Here is an 18,636-nt window from a genome sequence, read left to right on the forward strand (position 1 = left end):
ACAAATTACTGGCATTTGTAATTAATTGGATTCAAAGTTGTTCAAATTTTACAAATAGGAACATAAGAATAAGCAGTAGGGGAAAAAGACAATAGTTTAAGAAGCTATTTCAAATAAATTCAGTAGTGCTTGTTACTGGCATCCCACCTAAAAATAGTGCACATACAAGAAAGGTTTCCTGGCTGGAAACAGGTGGCCTGTGTGAGGCAGTGACGCTTCCTCATAAAACAAAAGGTGGTGATAGATGAGAGGGAGTGACTGAAGGCAGCTGCTACATGAATTAGTTTAAAAAAAGAAAAGAAATGGCATAGAGAAGAGCCTGTCTTTACCTCACAGCCCTCACCCCAGCCCCGCTGGAACTGTGGTGCCTGCTGCCCTGCACGCGCTGCAGCCCCAGGCTGGGCCTCTTGCCTCAGAGAAGGACATGTAAGAAAGGAAAAAACACAGGAAAAAACTAACCAAACACCCTACACCACAGGGCAGTTAACACACATTCACTCTAGAAAAAAAAAAAAAATCACATTAATATGCCAGCATGAAGCATGACTGAAGGCCATCTTCAACTTACACAAATCAATCATTTAGCAGCTAAGTTGGAAAATAAAAAAAGTAAAAATACACACTCCATACACGGGGAATGGATTTTTTTTTGTTTTTGACTTCTTTTTGCCCAATATTCCTGTCTGGATTATCTTCAATTGACGCTAAGAGCAGAAATCTTCAACAATGCACACAGTAACTTATTTTTAGGTGTGTTTTAATAATAAACATCAGTACATTGTTAAATGAAAACGTAGCAGGGCTCCAGTGCATTTCAGCTCACAGCTCGGAGGCGGGCGGCAGGACCGTGCGGCTCTGCGCGTGACTCCTCGCTGCAGGGAACCGCCTCGAGGCCGCAGCCCGGGGCCTTACGTAAGTGCCCACCTGCTCTGAGATGTGTTCAAATGCCGGCCAGTTTTAGAGCTCAGCCACTACAGCACTGACTTGCTGAACACTGGTGAACTCTGTCCCCCTCACCCACCACACACTGAGGTAAACGTATTAAATCTGAGCTTAAAAAGTGTGAGTTTGTTAGACTTGCCCTAGGGTTAGCTCCTTTCTGAAGTTGGAGTGTCAGTTCGCTAGGCTGGGGGGCTGTTCTGCAGGGAGTATACCTGGTTTACGGCTTTAGTTGCTGATTGAAGTTTATTCCAGTTATGTTCTATTCCTTCTGCTATGAACACTTAAAAGGCAGTCTCAGCTTATGTGGTTCATTACTTGGCTTCTTCTCTTCAGATGTCTCTTGCGGATTTTGATCATCCACTTAACACTTAACTTAGCAAAGTCTGCGGCCTTAAACAGAGCCAAAAAGATACCACAAAGAAGAGCAATCATGTTCCAAGGATTTGCTGTGATTATCTGCAAGAAATTAAAAACATTATTCCCTCTCAGCCGACTCAGCCACTATCGTACCTGCTCCATAACCAGCACTTCCAGTCTTCCAGCCGCAATGTCCTGCAGCAGGTACCACTGCCCTGCAGAGCTGTCACCAAGCAATCATCAGCCACCTCCCTCCAGGATCGTCCTTCAGCCAGGAAGAAAATACACTGGCTCCACAAGGTGTCTCATCTAGCTGGTAAATTCTCCTAGACTGTTTCAAGATGGTAAATTGTTTAAACCATGTCTAGCGATACAGGTAAATTGCTCAGTTTAGCCTTAGCGATTAAGCTTCCCGTAATGCTTCCTTTCAAAATTCACCAAAAGTCACCGGTCACATGAAGAGAGCTCGTCAAGGAGCGCAAGCCCTCAGGTGAGACAGGCCCCGCGCAGGGCCCCGTCGAGGGACGGCCGCAGCGCGCGCTCTGCTGCGGGACCCCCCGGCCCCAGCGTGCCCCACGGGCACTCAACTGGGAGGGCCTTGTGCATTTTAATGCCAAATTCTGTCCAATAAGGAGTTAAAAATACACTGGCTGATCTCTTTCTATTGTTCTCATTTAAGTCTAGCTTCTTGATTTTTAATTAAGACGAAAATTCACTAAACCCATTTACTGAAGCACACTTATCTAGGCGAAAAGCTGAGACCTGACCTAATGCTGGGCTCTGCTGAAGGGCAGGGCACCCCGGCTTTCTCTTAGCCACGTGCATATCCAGCTGTAGGAAGAAAGTGGAGTGTCACCAAGCAAATGAAGGCTTCAAATGGCCCTGACCCCCAGCAGAAGATACAGAACTGGTTGTAAGGAAAGAGCTTGGACTCAAATTTTAAGAGTGACTTCCCTCTTCCTCTAGTTTCCACCTGGGGTGAGGGATAAGGCAGGTGCACATGCACCACATACATAGGTACGCAGGGAGGCAAAGGTTCGAGGAGGGACCAGCGAGTTACTCACATCTTGAACAGTCTGTATGAAGGGATCTTTCCATTCAAATACCACAAAAAACAGCTGGTCGCTTCTGGGTTTAGTTCTCTGGTCAATATAGTTAACCACGCTAGTCTGGAGAGAGGAAAAAAAAGACGTGCATGTTACTTGCTTTGATTTTTAATGGAGTTTTCTGCACAGCAGCCACGGCCTGGTGGATGGTGCAAAGCGCAGGTCTTAACAGCAGGGTGATCATCAAGGGTCTCCCAGTGCAGCCTTCGGCCTCCCTGGAACGCTAGGCCCCAAGCAGGGAAGTTCAGCATCCCCCCGCCGCTTCGTGTTTGCCCTCTCTCCCGTAGCAAGCACAGGCAGAGCAGCGCTGCCCGCGCTCCTCCGGGCGGCCCTTCCTGCGCCCACGTCCCTTCGAGCTGCGGGCGGCCGGGCACGCGGAGGGCCTGGTTGGCGGGAGCAGCCGCGGGCACGGCCGGTCCTTCCCGGCCCAGGCGGAGCGGGGGGCGCCCACAGCCCTGCTTGGCCAAGGAGTTTGCTGAGCACATCTGCGGGTGAAACCTGGAATCACCTCTGTGCCCATTCCCATTCCCTAGCTACTAGTCCGTGAAGGTTTCCAGCCATGAAGAACTCGGGCTTTTTGCGTTGGAGTCAAGACTTTTGTTCCCAGCCTCAGTCCATGTTTTTTAATTTTAAACAATGCAAGAAATTGAGTAATTCCCTGTTTCTAAGGCTTCTCAACAGGTAAGAGTCCCAAATCCAGACAAAAAGCAGACATCAGTAGTGCTACAAAGGATACTCTGTTCATGCTCACCTCTTCACCCTAACATCAGCCCCTCTGGTAACCCAAACAACATCTCTTCTCATTCCTAGCCATCTTTTAAGACAATTGCTTTGGAAATCACATCTTGGAACTAAAGGTAGCTGTGTTAATATTTCTGAGAAATCAATCCCAGCAGAGTGCAAGGCTCCCTTATAATCAGTCACGGGCTGGATCTTCTGGCTTCTCCATCAGGACATATTTTTTTGAGATACATCTCTAGGCTCATCAAGGTATTAATGCTTTTGCAAAACCCCTCCAGGTTAAGAAGGAACACAAGTAACTGAAACCGCTCAGTGGCAACTGGGATAAGGAAAGCACCAAAACAAAAGCCACTTTCTAGATAACTGCACAAAACAGAGGACCTTTCTCCCTATCTCCAACTCCTGTTGCCATTTGTTCCAAGAAATAATTCTGTCAATCAACTATCATCCACAAACACCAACTTTTTTGGCAGTAACTACTTTTTAATTAACTGTCAGTGCTCCAAAACACTCTTCCCAAGTTTCCTTTCTTACCTCTTGTTTGAATTCAACAGTCTCGCTACCATCTTCTTCTTTGGTTTTCACCAAGGACATCTTCACCCAAGTTCGAAATCCCCCGGAAAACTTCCAGCTGGAGTATGAGCTTTCACAGTCCTTCATGAATTCTGCTTTTTCTGGACTAAAAGAAAAATCATCATTTTACTGAGCGCTGCTCGTAGCACAATGTCAGACCCAGGGACATTTGAAATGCATTCAAAATTCTGTTTCAATTTCAGCTGCTAAAACACACTACATCTAAAACATCTATTGGCAACACTGATGTTCTGCTGAAGGTTAGCACTTGCACTCCTGCTCCCAGCTGCAGAAGACTGATGTGGCTCCTCACCGTTTCCCAGCTCGGCATCGCCCCAGGGATCCCTCTGCTTTGTAGGGGAACTTGGTTCTGCTCAGGACTCCTCTCAAAGATGTGGGAGTGTGGCCAGGAGCCCAGGAACAACTTGCCCCAAGGTCAGGGCCCTGAGGGAAGGTGGGAGATGAAGCAGTAGGTTTCTCTAGTTACTAACACGAGTTTGTTTTCACAGAATTCAGGGAAAAACAAACAAAGAAAGAAAAAAACACTTTGTAGGCAGCCAGGACCACAGTTGCTCTAGGAGGTAGATGTAGAAGGAGAGAGGATTTAAAAGCAGCTTTGGTGCTCTGTTAGCACCACCCCGTTCGTTAGGTCTGAGCTACCTCTCATTTCTCAAGGCTGGCAAGTTCACATCTGCTCCCCAGGCCCTTGTGCAGAGCACGAAAGCTTTGGCTGCCTTTCTCCAGGGCTCACGTACTCAGAAAATAAATACCAGGGAGCTGCAAAGCCCAAGCCCGTTAACAGCACCACTTGTAGGATACAACCTTGCTCTGCACAGAGCTAACAGTTTTCGTGCTTCACCATCCTCCTTCATGATGGTCAGTTTTACCAATTCTGCCTATTTAGTTGAGCTAAGGGAGACTAAGAAAAACGTAGCCAGGATCATCCACCTCTTTGCTTCCCTATGTTAGGCCTGGAGACACAAAAATAGGCCTGTTCTGAGACCTTGACTGCCCATCACTTCTTTGTGTGCTTTATGGAAGTGAGAGCTTCAGATAACAGGTTTGTGCTGACAATAGTTTCTGTTGGAGTGTTGATGTTGGGATCAATTAGAGCAGTGACTAGCATGACCTTTGATAGCTAGTGAAGGCAACAGAAGCAGCCTAGAGCAGGGCAGGCTGCTTTACCCGCCCGCGGGGTGCACTCAAACCAGTCCCAAGGCAGACACAGCTGACAGGCTTTGCAGTTTACATTCCTAGGGTCTTAGGAACAAGGTCCCTTTGATGTGAGGCTCCCATCTGTCCTGAACATCCTCACAACAATCTGCAGCCACAGCTGTTTGTGGGCTCACAAGAGCAGGACTGGTTTGTGCCCATTTTTAATACTGTGACCCTGAGCAATTTAAGGCTTCCCAAACCCACCTGGCAGGTGCAGCTCTATGATACAGCATGCGTGGTCCCCACCTCATCTCTAGCAGCTGCACAGGGCACTCTGAATCGACCACCCTCACGAGGTGTTTCCTTGGAGCTCCTCTGCACTGCGCTTTTAGCCACTTGCTTGCTGTCTCCAGGAAACAAGTTGGTCCTTGCAGCTGCTTTCTAGTAAGGTTTCATTTGAAACCCAGGGGTGAACACAGTGATGAGTCACTAAAGGACCGGGGGCGATTTTCACTAGAGGGAGATTTCAGGTTTGGAGAGATGTGTCAGGGTAGGCTGGTCCTTTGAGACAAGGGGGCAGAACCAGGTTTTTGATTCAGCCAGAATAAATCCATCTTTGCAGACAAAGAAAAAAGTTCTTCTCCCATCTGACAGAGGGAGAACATGGCTAAGGTTGTTGGGAGCCTAGAACAGTTTGGTCTTTCATGAGAAAGATGTAAAGAAGAAAAGCTGAACTGAAAACAAGGCGCTATCTGAAAAAGGGACCAATTGGGAAGATCAGCCCCACACCATCTCTTGGCAGATTTGTGCTTTTCTTGTGCTTTTTACTCCTTAGCTTTCAGAGATAGGGCTCTTTCTTTTTCCCTTCCACACAGCAGGGTCATGTCTACAGAGCAGTAGCCTTCCACTGGCTGCTCTGTACGGCGGCGCCTGCTCGAGCCTAGCAAGTGAACAAGCACACACTTGTAAGAAGCAAAACCCAAAGCCAACCATCTCAAATCAGGGCTTCAGGTGGGGGAGCACTTGTGTGGTGCAGACAGAAAGAGGAAGCACTTCTGGAAAGAAAAAATAATACATTTCTCTCCATGCCTAAGCAGATTATATCCTAAAGCATTTTAGCTGCTTGGGAACACCTTGATCTATTTGCAACACTAGCGCTTCGGTCACCCCCAGAGGATGGCAGCGCATCCCTCCACGAGCCCCGTGCCCCAGCAGGCAGGGACGCAGGGGGTGACGGGGCCTCCTGCGACGCGCGGCTGCAGCGGCGCCGGCGGCAGAGCGAGGCGGCGCAGGGCGCGTTGCTGCGCGGGGAACACTCATCCCAGGCACCCCAGCCCAGCCACGGGCCCGCGGCGTGACTCAACACGGCATGGCAGCCTGGAAAAGCTTTCCAAACCGACGTGGAAAATCCAGGCAGGAAGACACGAAATGAATCTTAACATTGCACGGCCACAGCTTCCATGGCAAGCACACAGCAACAGCACACTTGGCCTTCAACTGCAATGGCAGTCTTGAAAAAGAGAGCTTCATTTCTTTGGAGGAGAGGTTGTGGAGTGGTTATCTGAGGAGGCACGTCTCAGCTCCCTGTATTCACCCCAAAGACAGGCAGACATCCTACAAATGCTACACACTTAGGCTTCTCTACCTATTACCCTTTTGAAAACTTACACTTGCTTTTGGTGTACTGTAAAATTCCTGGGTTCTCCCAAAATATTAATACTACCTCCATATCACACAAAACAATGATGAAATTTTCACTTCACAGCAGAGGAAGGAGAAGCAGGAGGGTCACGGCCTCAGCCAGGGGCAAACCCTGCAGCGAGGTCCCCCCGGGCGGCAGGCTCGGGTGGCGAGCGGCGCCGCGAGCGCCTGCGCGGCCGCGTTGCCCCGTGCACCGCGGCCGGCCTCGGGCCTCGGGGCTGCCCGGCCTCCTCCCGCGGCGCCTGCCCCGAGCCCACGGCCCACGCAGGATTTTACATGCTGAGCTGACAACAGTTTTGACAGTAACATGTTCAGAGGATTTTTTTTTCTTAAACCCATGTATTACACTAATAACAGTTGAGAAAGGAACTTGTATTTTTAGCTTCACTTTTTTGTGATTTGCAAGGGTTTCATTATTTCCTTCCCTGCAATTAATATGGCAGAGACAGCAGCTGCCACTGTCTTCAAAGAGAGAAACAAAAGGCAGTGGCAGCCTCACAGTGATGCCAGGCCACCAACGGCACGCGGCCCCGCAGCGCGCCAGCAAGAGCCCAGCTAGAGAGCAGGGCCTGCCCCGTGTGGTCGGGTGATGCAGGCTTAACCTAAGAGCTGCACAGAATAAAAGCCCTGACAGAAACAAGTGCACCTTGCCCAGGTCCTCACCACTTAGCTACACCCCAAAAAACATTCATAAAGTTACCAGGTCTCTAAGCACCACTCCTGGCACTGCTGCTGGCTGATGCTCGCAGCAGCCTCCGTGATCGGGTTATTGCTATTTAAAGCAACAGTGAGCTGCACATACTGATGCCTACAGAGAAACTGTGGTGTAGGTACGGTAGGACTCTTTCCACCAACTTTAAGGGGTTTGGAATTGTGGTTTAAGATGACGGAATACCCTGTAAGGATATTTTACAACAGTCTGCTCATCTAAGTCCAACCTAAGCAGTTTGCAGCCATGGCAAACATCTGTAAAGATAATTATATCTGGTGAGAATTATCCTATCTCTTGTCATCTTTAGTAACAATTACTTTACATGAGCTGCCAGATGCAGAGCTGGTAATATGCTCTCAGAACCAGTAAGTGAGAGACTTCATCAGGAAAATTAGATAATGGCAGCCCGTAAGTGGAGACGTAGGGCTTGTTCAGGACAAAATTTACATTGTCAACACACTACAGTTTCCAAGGATATTTTAGTCCTGACTTTCCATCAGCTAAATATGGCATCAGCTGACCAGCCAGAAGGAAGTCGCTGCTATTTTCTCTTCTGCTGGAAGTGGACAGAACAAAAGCATTTCATGTAACATGAAATTTCACAGGCACTTCATGTAGGAGAAAACTTACATTTTCAACCTGCCCCCAGACTGTCCAGCTCATGTCCCGGGACACTAGGACAGCAATACACACTACTGAGCAAGATAAATTAGCCAATTCACACTCAGCCTTCACTCTCCCAGCTTCAGCTCCGGTGCCTTCCAACACTGTGAAGGGGCAGCTCTTTAGGAACGAGGTGGCATTTCCCTTCCTCTTCCCGCATCAGTTCTGCCATTGAGCCTGCTGGCCGGGCCAAGCCGCAGGCAGGAGGTTGGGGCCAGGCTTCTCCCTTGCAGCTCACACATGTTCACAGCAGTGAGATTCACCCACCTTGGCCCAATCTCCACCTTCAAGCTAGGCCCAGCATGACCACAGCGCAGCCTCCAAGAACGCCTGGTACAGTGAAATCTCTAGGGCTGTTTCTCTCTGCCTCCCTCACACCTTTTCATCCTGCACAGGCTCTTTATTCCCTATCTCTTTGCATTCTGACTCAAATCAAAGGTTTCTGTTAGACTTCACTGCCACTAACGGCTCTTGTCCAGTGTTTTAATCTGGATCAGAGACACAAATTAATTTGAATTGAAATTAAACACAGAAATAAATAGTTAAGTGTGGAGTTTATTCATACAAGCCTGGAAAAGGAGTGAGATTTTAAAGAAGGATCAAGACACGATTAACTCTGTTCCTATTAAAATTAATGGAAGTCCACTAGTCACTCCAGCAGCACCAGCATTAAACCAATAAACAGTATTTTTGAAAGCATCACCCACAGAATTACATCGTTCTGTAGCATCTTACATAAAACGAGTAATATAAACAAATATGCTTAATCTTTCACTGGTCACAATTAACTCAGTTGAAGATTTGATCTCTATTATAATTAAAAGAGAAATACACAACCAACCAACCAACCCCGCCAGAACTTCAGATGTTTTCAGTGCATTTCCTCATCACACCGGCTGGGACAGTCCACTTGCCCATCACCCATGGCCAGCACCCTCTTCAAACTTAGAGATTAAAGCCTCAAATGACTGAAGCATGACTGAAAGGCTGTTTTTGTCACTGAAAATGTCCTCAGTTCATTTTTTAAAGCGTGATTTTAGCAACTAGAAACCATAAGAGGTGTAAGTGTACCAAACTAATCCAAACATACCCAAACTTGATGGGAATTATCATAAAGCTCTGGAATTTCCATTTAAATAACCTTGCTTTCATCAGCACTGTTGTGATAGCAAGTTCAATGAAATTATGGACTTCTCCCTTTATTTCTGTGCATACCTGTTGATGAACTCTTGGAAGGAGGAAAACAGAAGGTAGTCAATTGCACTAAAGTCTTGGTCTGTTCCATTCAAATGAAACTGCAAAAACACCAGCTCTTTTTTCTTCACATCACGAGGGCCTTGAACAACCAAAGCATATTTCTGCAAGCAGACAGACAGTGAGAATAAGAGAGGAATCCTCATTTCCTGTTCATGATTTTGCCATCTGTCACAAACGCCCTATAGAAATCTAATACACACAGAGATTTTCCAGACCCCTATTAAGTACCATCTATTAAAATATCTAACAAGAATGCCAAAGCAGACTTAAAGTCCTACTTTTAGTGCAAGAATAAGGACTTTAAACCAAGATTTTTTTTTCCCTAAGAAATCTGCTTTAGTTCTATCACAGTCATTTGGCTTCTTGTGAGGAATTAACAGCTAAAGCTCTTCAACCTGCATTTCTGCAGGAAGAAAATCAAAACTGTTTTGAGCGTTAAAGCCCGGAAACTTTCAGCTCTCAATATAAACAAGTTAATTTGGAGTCTGATGTGGAGAACATAGGGCTCCACAAGATGCAAGCTCTTAAAATGTACGCAAAGAGAAATAGCGGCCGAAACAAAATACCAGACTTGCACCTAGAACCTTAGTTTTAAATAAACAAAATGAGCTACTTCCCAGAAAACAAACAAACAAACAAAAAAAATGGTGACCAGATGAAAAGCAAAACACAAAGGGAAAAAAAAAACAGGCCGAACAGGTAAACAGTTTATTTCTTAGTTTTTAGCTTCCTTAAAAACAATCTGAGCAACAACTTTAGATGACATACAAAGTACCATATTTAATATACTATATTTTCTGAACATTTATCCATTCAGGAGCTAGATTTGCTGCATTTTAAGGGCGACTTAAGACAGACTCCATGCATCCATGTTTTGGCTCACCTTATATTCTGTGTTTTGATGTAATGAAACGCTTGGTGTCCAATTGAATTACTCCAAGTGTGACAAAAACAGTATTTCCTTTCCACCAAACACACAAAAACACAGAAGATATCCTTATTTAATGAAGTAACTGTTACTGCTTTCAATCAAAGCTAGTTTTACAATATCAAGCAGATTGCTTGCTAGTTCATTTGGGAAAAAAAAAGATGCAAGAGTTGCACTGTCAGAAATTAGACTTCTGGATTTTTTTTGTGTGGGTTTCATGCTATACACATCCACACAACAGCTGATCATCCATAACATACACACACACACACACCTACTTTACATTTCTGAAAACAAAGAGACAAAATAATAATAATAAAAAAGAAGCAGCACTGGAGTTTTTGCAGCACTTGGGCTATATTTTTACTTTCAAATTATGAACAAATCAAAAAAACACAGACTAAGTTTTGTTCTGTTACTATTACCATGCTCTGGTTAGTAAAAGGGTCTGTGTAGTTGATTCTCTGAGTGATGCACTCAATGTCTCCTGGCTGACCGGGATTTATCAGAGGCGGAATGTGGTCATAGTAATGATGCTTGCAGCTAAGCAGCCGAGCCTTGCCTGGGTAAAAGGCAATACCTGTTTGGGACGAAAAAGGCGGAAGACAGCTGATTTCTTTCCCAAGTACATGGAATTGCATTTTAGGATTTAATCCCACAGGATGCTGTGCTATCCTGCCAAGATCCAGCAAAGAATTCAGCTAAACCACGTGCTTCCGTGTTGTGCAAGAGCAGGAGAGCAGTGCCAGCCACATCAGCACAGCAGCCCTGCAGAAAACCTGCCTTCCTGCCCTGCTGACATGATTCAAGGTTCACAGGAGTTACTAAATTGCACCAGCCCTCCCCAAAATCAGGTCCTCTGGCCGCAGGTGAGAAGAATGCCTAAGTCAGGAGACCACTTCAGTCAAGCGCAGCATGAAGTGCTTCAGTGTGAGCAGTAGGTGTGTGTTTTCAAATATTCAGTGTGTTTTCAAATTTAATGAAGCTGAAAGATGCTCGTGTATCTTCTGTTCACCAAATAATATGTCATGATAAAAAATCAAAGCCATCCAACAATTCCAAACAGTTACCATCCCTTATTGCCTATATTATCAGGTGAGCAGGCCCCTTTTTCACCTGTATGGAAATTCATCTACTTGTATATACCATAAGTCAATGGCTGTAGACCAAGAGCATCCATTTAAAAAAAAGGCTGTACTGTATTTTTCTTATCTCCTAGAAGGCTAGTAAAAAAACAAACCCCCCAACCTAATCCTTTCATGCCACATTTAATATTGGAAGCAAACTCACTTGAAGATAATCTAGATCAATTACTGAAAGGTAACTATAATCTGAGTTATTAGTATGATGCAGTACTTCGCACAACAGAAATAACTTGCCTGCCAAAACGCAAAATGTCAAAATAGTCAGAATACGTTAAATCTACAAACAATTTATCCCCTGCTCAGTGCTCCAAGCTTGCAACTGGGAATCCCGTCACTTCAACAGCAGAAAGCAGTAAAGGGCTACTCTATGATCTCTGATGCAGCAGGAGCCCTTGCCAATACTTTCAGATTTAGTCACATTGTTCTGTTTCTCTAAATGGCATTTCCCCCCTCTCGCTGTATGAAAAGCTCACCTAAAAACACAGGGAAAGGCTGCTCTTACAGTCAGATCCAAGAACATACTTACAGAGCTGAGCCTAACTGACCATACAGAAAAACAACTGCAGGAAGCTGTCAACAGCATGCAACACCTTTTAGCAACAACTGCTGCAGGGAGGTATTTGTAAAATGCCCTGACACTTCAAACAACAGTGTTATTTTGACATTGGAAACTGACTTGCAAGTAGCTTCCAATGCTGCTTGCGCTGCATTTGCTACCGCAGCTCTGTTTATGAACAGTTACAGGATAATTAAAATAATAATGGAAGTCACTACTCAAAAATGCTTTTGTGGAGTAAACCCACTTACAAAGTGCAGCACAGCACTCCGATGCTGCTCTGCATTTTTATGCCAACACTCTTCCTCCCAGTCACATCATGCTGTCATTGCCTATTGATGTAACAGCAAGTAGTAAACACTGCAGAACAGAAGCAGAAAGAAGCACTGTGATCATTTGGTGGTTGTTTGATAAATCCGCCTCCTTTATTGTCAGCAGTACCTGATTTTACACTGCAGGGCTGAGGTCCTGCTACAGATCCTGCGTGCTACGCTGCTCAATGAAACACCTTTGGGAGTACTTCTATAATGCATGATCTTCTTACCTCTAAAAAGGGCCAATTCTTGAGTCTGCAAAAACCTATCTACTAAACATAGTATAAGATTCCACAGCCCCTGCCATTGATTTACTGGCCAGAAAAAAATCAGTGACCAACTGGCCAAAACCTTGCCAGTGCCCAACAGGCCCAGAAGCCTGTCCTATAATGTTAACAATCCACACAACACCCCATAGATTAAACAAGACTAAGTGGAAAATCTGCATGGAAACATTGTATGGAACGGTGGGCTCTGGAGAATTAGTATCAAAAATTATTCCATATAAAAACCCAGGATAAATGTGTACAGTAACTAAAGACGCTTTGTCCATTACTCGTCTTACCAGGTGCATCATACAAGGACACTTCCTTGTAAGAGACAGACATCACTGGGTGCTTGAGCTTCTCCCTGAAGTCAGCGATGGTTTGGTAGACAAGGAACACAGCTACAGCCATAAGCAGCAGATAAATGAACAGGAGAATTACTGAAAAAACATTCTTTAGGCAGGTCTTGCTGAAACGCAAATAGGGGGCACTGGGACCCAGTTCACTGTCTGAAACCAAACAGAGCATGAATTAGGACTTCAAAATACAGACTTTTGGGCTGAATTTACGCAATATTCATTTAAGATCAACCTGAGAGGAGAGTAAACCGCCAGCTGTTTGATTAATAAAACACAATTATTGCTGTTTTTGATGAGCGGTAAGAAAGTTGTTTCCTTGTCAAACATGAGGCACAATCATCAAAAGACCATGCCTCTTTCTCACATGTTGTATTTGGCACTCTGCTTAAGGACAAGAAAGGCAGAAAGCGAAGGTTTTTTTCAGGAAAGCCAGTTCAGAAACAAAGTTCAAAGTTCATGGACCGAGTCTGCTAATGGTCAATCTTTCCTCTTGGAGAAAGAGGAAAAGAAAAAAAAAAAAGTATCTTCTTCCCCTCCTCCCAGTCTGAATTTGTTTCTGACCACATTTAGCATATAAATCAGCAGAGAGATTTGATACTCTTACACACCTATCTGCAGTGCAACTCCCCTATGGTAGATCTGACTAGGTCCTTGCTACTCTCACTTTTGAAGTCCAAATTCTAACTCCTTGCGCTTGTTACAGAAGTTTCACAAAAGAGGGACTCTTCCAACTGCATCTAGAAAAAGACAAACCAGGTTCTCTCAAACTCTGCCTTTCTTCAAAGCCTATTCTCTGAAGATTTTCACACTAGCCTCTCTTGTAGATGCACAGCCATGCAGATAGTGCTTCCCCTTGCCCCTTGCTTTCTCTACTTCCTTGGGTAACATTTGTGAGGAAAAAGGTCAGGCATTCTTGAGTACCACATGTCACAGTTTGACTGTGAGCGATATATAGCTGGATACACAAAATAAGCAGTAAAAAAACAACATATAAAAGGAGATAAGTAGGCACATTTTAAGTTGACTTTTCTGTGAGGTGTAATTTAATGAGTCAGGCGCTCTCAGGCCAGGCCACATTCCGCTTTTCAACTGTAATAGTACGTTTTGCTGTTTATTCCTTACCACAGCAAGCACTAGCCTTTTAATAGCTCCTGCAAAGCACATACCCTCTCATAAAGGTTTATGGCCACACACGTGTTCCCAAGCTCACTGTCAGGAGATAGTAGTAAAGGGAATTAGGATATCAGTATGCACAAAATTACATTACTACTTAAAAAAAAATATGTTGAACAGTTGCAAAATCTCTGGGGATACCCATTTCAGGTTGGTATAATCTAATGCCTAAACCTCAGCTGCAACAAAACCATTTGACACTATGTTCCCCTCCCCATCAAAAAGTGGGGCTGAATAGTCTTATCTACAATCTGTTCAAGAGCACATCTGTTCCATATTGCATCTTGCTCATCTGGCACTCACTTTGCTTACAATCCACTGCCATCATCAACACTGCAATTCAGGTTAGAGGTGTTCAACATAAAAAAAAAAGTATAAAGCTATCTCAGAATCTCTTTTAGCTAGCACAGCTCACAACAAAGAAGGGTTCTCATTTCAATTCCTGGAAAAATTTAACTTTCCATTAGTATTTATACACGCTAAGCTATTTAGTGTCTCACTTGCTGTCAGAAGTGCAACTAAGTAAACAAAAACAAAAGACACCGCACACAGAAACGGCTTAGCAGGCTTAGCAGTCAATGATTTCTGGTTCACTAGCTCTCACCTGGTAAAATAACAGAGCTGGTATCTTCATGATCTTCCATCTCTCCTTCTCCCTCATCTGTTGGGTGTTGAGATACTTGCTCCACATCTTCACTCAGCTGCATAGTTAAAACAGTGGCTCAATTTCCAAGCTTGCAACTGTTGCAATTTCTACAGCACTAATGAAAAAGGCCAGAAGCAACCAGAGGTACAAAAATATGCGCCCATCCTTCGAGCACCCAAACTCTGTTCCACCTGCTCGCAACATAAAAGCCATATTTATGTAAAAATTATGTAACTTGCATGCTGCAATAAGAGAAAGACAGCACATTAAATATAACCTACTTCTTTTCTGCCGCTTCAACAGTAACATCACCTTTTCTTTCATGATCAAAGCTACCTTTTTCTTGGCAGCTTCAGCCCACTTTAAATCCCCAACTAGGACAATGCCCCTGAAATAGGCAGGAACTTGGTTCTGTCACTCAAGAACACATTTCTGGGTGTAAACAAACAATAACGCAAGCAGAATATTAGCACTTCTTAATAAAGAGGTGCATAAAGGGTAAGCTACATTTTGGCAGGTATTAGGGCAATAATTCAAACATACTCTTAAGCCATATATGCAGATAGGTCATTGCAAGACAACACACAAATGGCTACATTTCCGGTACTTATTGGTGCTTCCTAAACACATTACTATATATTAGTGGTTATGCAACTAATTAGTCTTCCAGTCTTTCTAAACCAGCAGCAGTGATGTTTTCTTGTTTTGCTATTCAGATGTTTTCTTGTTTTGCTATTCAAAGCTCAGGGCCCAAACTGCCAAGACACTTCTGTCAAAGTCTGAAGCTTGTCACATCAGACTGGCATCACCAGGGAGCATGAAGCATGAGACAACTTAGAAGAAAAAAAAAAAAAAAGAAAGTGCCTCCCACATATTTTACAAGTTTCCTCCACGTCAGAACACGACGTACAAGCTACAGCATGGGCTTATGGCACGTCACGTGCTGTCCAGTGAACTGCTCAGGGTATCACTTGCCTGATTAGATGTGGGAGGGCAGCAAACGCGGGCACAGTTAAGGGAGCAGCTGCACTGAACACTCTTTGCATCCCCAACGTACTTCGCAGTAACATGCACATGTCTGTAATGAAAGGCTTTTCTTTGATCCAGCTTTAAGTATTGCAATTATCAATCATATACCATTAGCAAATCAGCATTTGCACTTCATAGGAAACAGTGCACTTGTTTTGCACACTCGAAGACTGAGATAAAGCCACCATCACCTCCTGCCACAGCTCTGTATCATTTCCACCAGGCAATGCAAGTTGAAGCAGTTATGCAGCTGGTTTTTAATGTTCTGCACATAAATAAAGCATGATTTCCATGGTGTGAGACCTGGGCTATACAGGTTATAACGTACTAAAATGGGCTCATTTGCAGGAGACTTTTCCAGATTAAAGACACTCACTTTACCTATGTCAATAAAATAGATTGAATTTAAGAATCTCTGCTCGTTTTTGTAGTATCACATCAGGTCTAGTTGTTTACCTGACCCAAAATAAGTTGTTCTGACACAGAAAGAGTATTCATGGAACCTTATATTCTGGTTTAGCTAAACCAGCTTTAAAGCCAGAAGAAGTTACACTCATGCAAATCCCTTATGCCAGAATGGATCCCAAAAATATGACATACGTTACAAAGTTACTGCAGTTTCCTGACCAGTTCTCCTCCCTGTTCTCCCAGTATAGACACCTCATCAACTGAGGTGACACAGCAGGTAAGCGAATGCTGTTCCTCGGAGGAAGAAGATCCCACTACAAGTTTAAACGAGAACACAATATGCAACATGCATTATTTCCCTTTCTAGAGGATGTATAGCAACGCCTATATGTAAGAAAAGTCAGAAAATGCAGCCCTGCAGCATTCTTTAGAAGCAAAATACCCAGTATATATCTTATTTTTCATACTGAATCCATAAGCTTTTTGCACTTAAAAACCTGCAAAAAGTCAAAAGCACAGGGTGCTGCACGGAGTACACTGAGTGGGCGCGCAAGACCACCCCAAGGCTACTAGTTCCACTGCGATTCCAAACACCTGATTCCAGTTTTTCAGGCTCCACCGAACGCCCACATCGAGGCAAGCAAGGAGAGTGGAAGCAGCCGTACACTAAGGGCAATCACCCCCACCAGGCAGCCTCTCCTACCGGCTGCGCTGGGCAAACAGGGGAAGCTGAGCGCTAAAGCAAAGGCACCAGCTTGCAGGGCAGATAAGGGAGCAACAGGAGGCCGAGAGATAGGGTAGGATGTCAAGAACGGGAAGAGGATGAAGCCGTGGCGCTCGGCTGAGCCAAGCAGCTGCAGGAGCCTCCTCGTGACCCAGTGGCTCCTTTTCAGTCGGGTGCTGATGGGGAGAGAGGCCCTGGCAAACAGGAGCGCAGGGAAGGAAATTCCAGGCATTTCTGCATCCCACCTGGGCAGAGGCAGCAGTTTGCCCCAGGCAACAGAGAAGAGATGGAAATAGCACTGCTGCACTTGCACACCATCAAGACAGGCTCCGCAGAGCTTGGGACGCCGCAAAGCACATGAAGTCAGGGTGGCTGGTACACATGGGAGAAATGCATCGTGCATCACCTGGTCCCTACTGTCAGCATCACCACAGCTTCATTAACTGTCTCAGGTCCTTCCCCTTCACACAAGCTCTTGCATGAGTGAATGCCACCCTGCTAGTCAGGGCACCTCATGAGCAAAAGGAGCTTGCCCACGCAGGTCCTTTCCTTCCAGTGTGGTCCAACAAGAAAAGCAGAGCTGAACCTAAATGGACAGGGCTGAGCTGCACTGGAGCCGACTAAGGAGGCCCCGAGCCCCGCCACGCACGGCCGCGCTGGCGACCCCCGGAGAGGAGCAGGGCGATACGCGGCGCGAGGCTGCACACCGACACGAGCCGAGCCGAGCCGGGCCGGGCTCGTGTCGCAGCCGGGCGATGCGGAGCCCGCGGGCGGCAGGTCCGGGGGCAGGGGCGCCTCCTGCGCTCGCTGCCGTGAGCGCCCCCGGCACGGGGCTCGCCAGGCGCCGCGCTCCCCTCGCACGGCCGAGGCGCTGCTGCGGGCGCCCTGCTAAAAGGCGCCGTAGGAAGGGGCGCCCGTGCGGAGCGCTGCGGCTTCCCGGCCCCGCGGCTGCCAGGGGCGCTCGGCGCGGAGCCGCGGCCCCTCCGCCCCGCGCGCGGCCCTACCTCCCGGTAAGATGCGGGCACCTCCTGTCTTCTCATGGCACCGGCCGCGGAGGCGGGGCGCGGCGGCGGGAGCCGAGCCGAGCCGAGCCGTCCTGCCCGGGCCGGGCCGGGCCGGGACCCGCCGCACGGCGCCGGGTCACGCAGGCGCCGGGCTCCCCGGCTCGCTCCTTCCTGCCCGGGCGCCGCCGCGGCTGCGCGGGGGCTGCCGGGAGGGGTAGTGCGGCGCGAGCCGCTCTAACGGCCGCGGGCGACCGTTGGCGGCTCCGCGGCGCGGGGAAGCCGAGCCCCGGGGCCGGCGGGCCCGCGCCTTCGTGTGGCAGCAGCGGCGGCGCTGCCGCCGAGCCTCCCCGGGGGAGACGGAGCTTTGGAAAGGCACCGGATGCCGCAAGACAAAGCAAAACCAAGCATTTTGCTGCAGTTTAAGCTTCCAAAGCTGGCTCAGCGGTTTCTGCGGAGCTCTCCTGCTCTAAACAGCATGAAGTTGTCTCCTCACGTAGCCCTTTCTTGTCACACAAAGTAAGGGTGCTTTGTATTAGCAGCTCTCAACTAGATTGGAAAAGCAATTTAAAAAGGCTTTGCGAAGCTCTGAGATGCACACATGGCATTACTTTTTTTCTTCTTTTTTTTTCTTTTTTTTTCTTTTTCCCAGCACTGGGGGCCGTTATCAGAACACCAAAGCAAGCGCCCGCGCTGGCAGCGAGACAAACTTCTGCAGGGCCATGCCCGGCATCCACCCATCCTGCGGGGCGGCGGCAGCAGTGGGGCGCCCTACAAGGGTAAAAGCTGATAATACCACACAAGAACTGACTCACAGCCCAGCCCCAAATGCATGCACAGCTTTTTCTTCACTGGCATGTAGGAAATTGGTAAACATTTC

At 46.6% G+C, this 18,636-nt stretch overlaps 1 protein-coding gene across 1 annotated transcript; it reads right to left on the minus strand.

Moving 5' to 3' along the window:
• Positions 1-1,151: 1,151 nt before the first annotated feature.
• On the minus strand, positions 1,152-17,815 carry PACC1 (proton activated chloride channel 1). The gene is made up of 8 exons (XM_088531871.1): positions 17,760-17,815; positions 14,553-14,649; positions 12,716-12,925; positions 10,561-10,715; positions 9,166-9,308; positions 3,681-3,825; positions 2,364-2,468; positions 1,152-1,398 (listed from the first exon to the last, which is right to left on the minus strand). Exons 1-8 carry the CDS (start codon positions 17,793-17,795, stop codon positions 1,237-1,239), a joined length of 1,053 nt encoding a protein of 350 aa, XP_088387997.1. The 5' UTR covers positions 17,796-17,815; the 3' UTR covers positions 1,152-1,236.
• Between the last annotated feature and the right edge of the window lie 821 nt (positions 17,816-18,636).

Source organism: Tinamus guttatus, unplaced genomic scaffold, assembly GCF_059628265.1.
Source record: "Tinamus guttatus ecotype Peru unplaced genomic scaffold, ASM5962826v1 Tinamus_guttatus_pri_ptg000033l, whole genome shotgun sequence".
NCBI lineage: Eukaryota > Metazoa > Chordata > Aves > Tinamiformes > Tinamidae > Tinamus > Tinamus guttatus.

Bases quoted from the DNA above. Each gene is read 5' to 3' on its own strand.
- PACC1 (XM_088531871.1), bottom strand. From the start codon at position 17,795: ATGAGAAGACAGGAGGTGCCCGCATCTTACCGGGAG. The intron at 14,650-17,759 runs GTAGGGCCGCGC...TTAACTATGCAG, and splicing joins TGCCCGCATCTTACCGGGAG to CTGAGTGAAGATGTGGAGCA. The intron at 10,716-12,715 runs GTAAGACGAGTA...CGTCCCAAACAG, and splicing joins GTCCTTGTATGATGCACCTG to GTATTGCCTTTTACCCAGGC.